The sequence below is a fragment of the Sinocyclocheilus anshuiensis genome, unplaced genomic scaffold, assembly GCF_001515605.1.
Source record: "Sinocyclocheilus anshuiensis isolate Anshui unplaced genomic scaffold, SAMN03320099.WGS_v1.1 scaffold2047, whole genome shotgun sequence".
In the NCBI taxonomy this organism is placed as follows: Eukaryota; Metazoa; Chordata; class Actinopteri; order Cypriniformes; family Cyprinidae; genus Sinocyclocheilus; species Sinocyclocheilus anshuiensis.
The window spans coordinates 891,892-898,918 of NW_015554063.1; the positions used below are offsets into that span (position 1 = coordinate 891,892).

The window sequence follows — 7,027 nt, forward strand, 5'->3', positions numbered from 1 at the left end:
CTCCTCACCGGGAGCAAGTGTGGAGCAGTCTCCTGCTTGATTGCTTGCTGATCTTTCTTTATTTTTTCTATTTCTGTCTCTTTTTCTTAATATGTACATTTCATTTAAATCCATTTTATAAAAGTAGACAGTTCAAACTCTAAATTATGATTGAATGTGCCATGTTTACACATTCAGTGTTATTATTAATGCAGTAAGTTGCCATGTTACTTGGCAACCGTAAACAGCCTACAGTGAAGATAATGCAAGATATTAGATACTTAGAAGCATAGTAGAATAACTTATTGTTATTGAACAATAAAGATTGAAATGTCTTTCATTATTGAGCTGTTGCAATAATCCACTTGAATCTTTTTATTATTAATTTTGCCACAAGTAAGGGGGTTTGGTATGGTAAAATCACTGTAAATTCAAGTGGATTATTATTGCTTATGTTTCAGTGAAATGCTAAGGACCACTGTAGTAAACTTATTTCACTTGGATGATATTGAAACCACATATTGTTGTGATACACAGGCGTGCATTTTCCTGTAAAAACGTTTCGGAAATAAAAACATGCAGATAGTTTTGACATTGAAATAACATCTCATCTATTTTTATTTTCTGTTAAAATAGGTAAGTGGCTCAAAATGCTACTTGTAAGGAAGGTCGTGCCTTACGAGAATCGTCCAGCTGTGACAAGAGAGGAGGTCGTCTTCGATGAGTCCTCCATACTTGCTGCTCCGGCCCTCACACTTTGAAATCGTCCCTTCTTAAACTCAGAGTGACAATGTGATGAGCTCTGCTATCATTTCCAGCCCAAGCATGGACGGAGGGATGAGAGGGAGTCGCACGAGTTAATGAGACTATTGCTCTTGTGTTGGGGAGCTTAGGACAGGCAATTACAGGAGGATTACCCAGCGACTTCAACATCGCATACTCTCCACCGAGGCAAGCTTCGAGATCCGCTAAGAACTCCAGTGTGGTGGATTTTATTAGATTTTTTTTTCACCCTTTTTAATTACGTGCACTGTTGTTGCTGTCAGAAAGTTTGCAAAGTTTTACAAAATGGAGGTACAGATCCGAATGTGGAATAAAGACCTGCCTACTTTAATCAGCCCGTGGATACCAATACTTCTGGGCCTTCACATGCATTTCTCCTGGGCCACAACCTGTCCGGAGGAGTGCCGGTGTGACAGGACTTTTGTTTACTGCAATGAGAGGAGTCTAACATCAGTGCCTCTGGGGCTAGGAGATGGTTATAAGACCCTCTACCTCCACAACAATCAAATCAACAATGCTGGATTTCCTCTGGAAATGCACAACGTTGCCTCTGTGGAGACTGTGCATCTCTATGGCAACCAGCTTGATGAATTCCCTGTCAATCTTCCCAAAAATGTGCGGGTGCTCCACCTGCAGGAGAATAACATTCAGACGGTGTCCCGGGCCGCCCTGGCACAGCTGCTACGCCTGGAGGAGCTCTATCTGGATGACAACTCCATCTCCACCGTGGGTGTGGAGGAGGGGGCCTTCAGGGAGGCCATCAGTCTCAAGACTCTTTTCCTTACCAAGAACCACCTGAGCAGCGTCCCCATCGGGCTGCCCGAGGAGCTGAGAGAGCTGCGTCTGGACGAGAACCGCATCGCATTTATAGCCGAGGATGCGTTCGAGAACGTGACGGGCCTTGAGCTCCTCCTCCTGGATGGGAACTTGCTCATGGATGAGGGCATCGCCCCCAGGGCTTTCCAGACTCTCGTTAATCTCAAAACCTTGTCGTTGGCGCGTAACTCCCTCACGGTTCCTCCTCCTAATCTGCCAGCCGAGTTTCTAGTCAAGCTCAACTTGCAGGATAATCAGATGAATGAGATTGCTTTGACGGCCTTTCGCGGCCTCCATCACTTGGAGAGACTGGATATTTCAAACAACCAGCTGCAGTCTCTCACACAGGGGGTCTTTGACGGCCTCCACGGTCTGAGACAGCTCACTGTTCGAAACAACCTTTGGCTCTGTGACTGCAACATTAAATGGGTCATACTGTGGTTAAAGTCCCTGCCAGCTACCCTCAATGTCCGTGGCTTCATGTGCCAGAAACCAGAGAGGGTACGTGGCATGGTAATCAGAGAGCTAACCCTGGAGCTCATCCAGTGTCCTAACAGCACCGCCACAGTCCCACAGCCCACACTGCTCTCTTCCTCCACCGCTGAGTCAGCCACTCAAACGGCTTTCACACCCGCACGCTCCCGGCCTACACCCAAGCCTCCACGTCTGACGCTTCCACCGCCGACTGCAGGCAAAGACAGGGAGCAGAGGACGAATGACCCGGTCGGCCCGATGCAGGAATCGCTGCGAGTTTCCTTTGCAGTGCTAAATGGTTCGTGCATTCAGGTAAGCTGGGTGTCGATGTTCACCGTCACGGCCTATAAGGTGACCTGGGTCAAGCTGGGTCACAGTTTGATAACCGGCCCCATGCAGGAGTCGCTCGTGCAGGGCGAACGTGAAGGAATCACGCTGACAACTCTGGAGCCCAAGTCCACCTATCGTATTTGCGTGGATCCGCTGGATGCGTTCAATAATTACCACCCGGGAGACGATACAATTTGCTCAGAGGTGACGACAAAGTCTGCTTCCTCTCACTCCGGCGATAACGCCACTGGGACCGAGCAGGCGACCCAGCAGGACCCCAGCTCGCCTTTCCTGCTGGCTGGCCTTATTGGCGGGGCGGTGCTTGTGGTCCTGGTGGTCCTGTTGAGCATATTCTGCTGGCACATGCACAAGAAGGGAAGATCAGAGTCGTCAAAATGGAAATACAGTCGGGGCAGAAGAAAAGATGACTACTGCGAAGCGGGGACTAAAAAGGATAACTCTATTCTAGAAATGACTGAAACTAGCTTTCAGATAGTTTCTTTGAATAACGAACAGCTGCTCAAGGGGGACTTTCACATTCAGCCGATTTACACCCCTAATGGGGGTGTTGGATTCAGAGACTCTCAAAGGAGAAACAATAGCACAGCGTACTGCAAAAACAGTGTTCCAGAGTCTGATACATGCCATAAATGATGATTTTAAACAGATAATGTCCTTTGTATTTAGATCTGACTCTTAAACGCACTGTATTTCAAAAGACAGACTGTATAATATGTAATTTATATTCTGAACAATATCACCTTCCTTTTTTATCACTTAGTAAAACTAAAATGATTTATGAATATTTAGTTTCTATGTTGTATTGCTACAATCCAAGCTCATGAAGATATAGTAAGTGGATCTTAGCAATCGGCAATCTTTAAGCACAAATCAAGGTCAAGTGCCCCGTTCTTTTACACTATATATTTGTAAAAGGAGGAAATGAAGAAAGGAATGGAAGGACAGTGTGTTTGTCTGTTTAAAGAGAAGGATTGAAGAAGAGTGAGCAGTTCTCACTAGCACCACAAGGTGGCGTCTGTTCTCATCTCCACTATTAATTTGAAACCTCAAGCTATACTATTTGATCCAGCATCTCACATCTTTACTTAACAGCTCAGTTCTCAAGGATTGAGCGCAGACAGTTCCTGCCAAACAGCTGAAAACAAACCTTGGTTGATGCAGGACTATAATTATATTGTGAAATAAGGGCTGATTTCCTTCACTGTCCTCCTGTACAGAGACATAAAATAGCCTAACTTCTTTCTCACACTGCAGCAGATCTGCTTCGAAGAGCAAAATAGCTTCACCATAGAATATCTAAACATTATTTAGTGCTGTTATTCAACATTTGCATAATAATTGCATTCATGCAGGCTACATTTCTGGCATTTTCTTGTGTGCTGCATTAATTTTAGTTAGAAAATCCTTATGAATACAGTTAAGTCATCATGTTACAGGTCCACTTTAATTGACAGGTTTTAGGAATCTGCTCTTTGTTTTACACATTTAAATCATATGGAAAATAACAGAACCTAGCTTAAGGTTTTTAAAGGCTGTTTTCCAGTTAAACACCTGAAACGAATGTTCTTAGAACATTAGGAATTGGTTCTAAAAAAATAAATAAATAACCAAATGATAAGCATGCACTAACCTTAAGGGAACATTCTGTGCTTGCTAGGAAATACATGTGCCTGCATTCTAAAAACTTCAACACTACTCAGCTTAATTGTTAAAAGCTGGAATTATGGTTTTACTAATCAGAACCAAAAATACACTAAAATATGTCCTTTGAAATTCACATGTGCCCTACAACGATTTTGACATGTTGCTCAAATTAACATAACGTAGTTAGGTAGAATTTGTAACTTTGTTATTTGTTTCCCTGTCTTAGCTGCACACCCAGTACACTACCCAGCAGTAAGTGAAGATTGCAGCATTATTATGGCTTTGAAATGAGATCTTCTCAGAGCTCTGAGCAGGTGTCAATGAGCCATAGCACAGCAATAAACAAGGCTCTAGAGTTAATACCACCACTGACCAGTTTTACGACAATTTTTTCGCCTGATCTGGCCCGTTTTCCACATCCAAACCATTCTCCATGAATGTGTGATACATGCCCTTTTGTCTCTTTATATCATGGCTAAAGTGCTTATAATATGTATGATATGTATGCGTGAAGCGATTTACAAGTACTCATAACTTGCATAATGCTTGGCTCATTGATCAAACGGTGATGTGTGTGACTGATCACCAATGTTCTAAAACATGTTAACCTTTGTTTACAACATGGGCAGCACTTACAATCAGGTTAAATTCATTAACATAAGTTAATGTATGAATTATCATAAACTAACAATAAACAGGAATTTATAACATTTATTAAATCAAGGATAAATGGTAATTTGTAAATATATGGTCATAGTTAATGTTATTTATTACATGTAAATTCGTACAACTTGAAATGTCAAAAGTAGTGTTTATTGTTCGTCATAACTACATTTACATTTTTTAATTATTATATAATTTCCACTGTATATTTTCCTAAAGTTTTGACCAAGGAAAAAAAAAAAGTCTGTTACAATATACAAAATAATGCTATCAACAAGACGAACAACAATATTACACTCTAAAAAATGCTGGGTTAAATACAACCCAGTGCTGGGTAAAATAGGGACAAACCCAGCAATTGGGCTGTTTTGACCCAGCGGTTGGGTTAAATGTTTAACCCAACCTCCTGGGTAGTAACCCAACCGAGCACTGGGTTGTATTTAACCCAGCATTTTTTAGAGTGTACAGTAATATTAATGCTGAAGTCCTCTGATGTAATTTTTTACTACAATCGATAACCGAGACACTAGAAGCTGGTAGTTGTGTTTGTACACAGCAAGTGATAGTGAGTCTGCGGTGTGATGTGACAGACATGGAAGCACCGTTTTTGGTTACAGAGTTGCCATAGACAACAGTAAATATTTGGAAATATCAGACCCATGAATACTGCAATTGACCAATCAGATTCAAGTATTCCAGAGAGCCATGCAATTAAAAATGTTAACAAAATGAAGCTCATCATACAGTGTGACCTAAAAATAATATCAAGCACGCATATTGAAACAATTTTTTCCTAGATATTCATGGATAATCAAATATCATTCTATCTTTTTCTTTCTTTCTCACTAAAAGGGTCTACAATTACACCATATATGGATAGAACTAGGTTATTTTTTGATGGATTGCATCATTAGTTTGGCTTCACAGTATCTGAGTAGTGCAATTTTGTGGCTAATAATTTACATGCATAAATAACACAATAAACTCACACCCGGAGCTCCTCAGCATGACCTTTCACTCCCATCAGGCAGTGGGTGTGCGAGACAGTAATTAGCCATTAAATCGGTACATCTGGGCCCTCCAGCTGTGTGGTCAACTCTAAACGAGCTAGAGAATAAACCATCATTCTTTGCCTCTCGCTGTCCCACTGCAGAGACCTAGAGAAAGGCCAGGAGCACTGCACTGCTTTATGAGTTCAGACGCTGGGATCAGAGCAGCACCCATTTGTAATCATAAACAAATATTGGAGAGAACCATCTGACTGCACGCTTCATTACAATCAATTCATACAGCAATTCCATTATTATTGCCAGTGTCCATACGCCCATCTCAGAAAGCTATTCTCTTCACTGCAGGCTGGTGGATTTTTTTTTCTGTAATGGAAAAACTCACACCTTCCATAGTCATTCCTGGTTAAGATGATTCGACAGTGGTATAGTGTGGATTACAACAACAACATCAACAAAAAAATATTTTAAAAAGCAAAAATCAATTTGCAAATTTTAAAACACAGTTTTCAAAATATGCCCCCAAGAACAACAAAATAATGACTAAAACCCTAAAATGCAGGGCTGTACGTTAACTTTTTTTCACATAGCACTGGTGCTACAGAGGTTGAAAGTTTTGGAGCACAAGCCAAAAAGTTGTAGCACAAGTATAAAACGTCTGTTATCATGTCTGAAAACAAACACAAGTAATGGAGTTCATCACTTAAACAGGCACTGATGTTCCATACAGAGCACAAAAAATACAAACCATCACAAAAATAGTTTTTAGACAAAGTTTTTTCTTAATTTGCTAAAAATGGAAGAGTGATGAAACATAACACCTCTTACACCTTAACAAAATATAAAATAAAAAAGAATGGCAGACATTTAGGCCAAAGTGAGCGAAGATAAAAATCTTTGTCATTATTTTATCTTTGTTATTAGAAAATAAGAACAAAGATATACATTACAAATACACATAATATTCAAATAAACAAACAGTGCTTTATTTTTCAGGTACAGTATTTAGCAGTAAAATTCAAGAAATTGAATGAACAAATATTAAAATAAAACACTAGATACATCAATTATACTTTTTTTAAAGCAACTGACTGATGATAAGTTCATCAGTCAAGAGCAGTGAGTGGGGTTTTTTTCTGTGTTTTGTTATTTTATTAACATTAAAAGAATAGTTCACCAAAAATGAAAATTCTGTCATCTGTATTTCAATTCTGTCATAGTGTTTCATTTTTGTACCATCATTTACTCAAGTTGTTTTAAACCTGAATTAGTTTATTTCGTCTGTTGAACATAAAAGTTATTTTTGAAGA

General features: G+C 40.2%; 1 protein-coding gene across 1 annotated transcript; it reads left to right on the forward strand.

The window, feature by feature from the left end:
- The first annotated feature begins 1,047 nt into the window (after positions 1-1,047).
- Positions 1,048-3,138, forward strand: LOC107668600 (leucine-rich repeat transmembrane protein FLRT2-like). The gene has a single exon (XM_016460539.1). The coding sequence runs from the start codon at positions 1,048-1,050 to the stop codon at positions 3,034-3,036; it is 1,989 nt and encodes a 662-aa protein (XP_016316025.1). The 3' UTR covers positions 3,037-3,138.
- Positions 3,139-7,027: the final 3,889 nt, after the last annotated feature.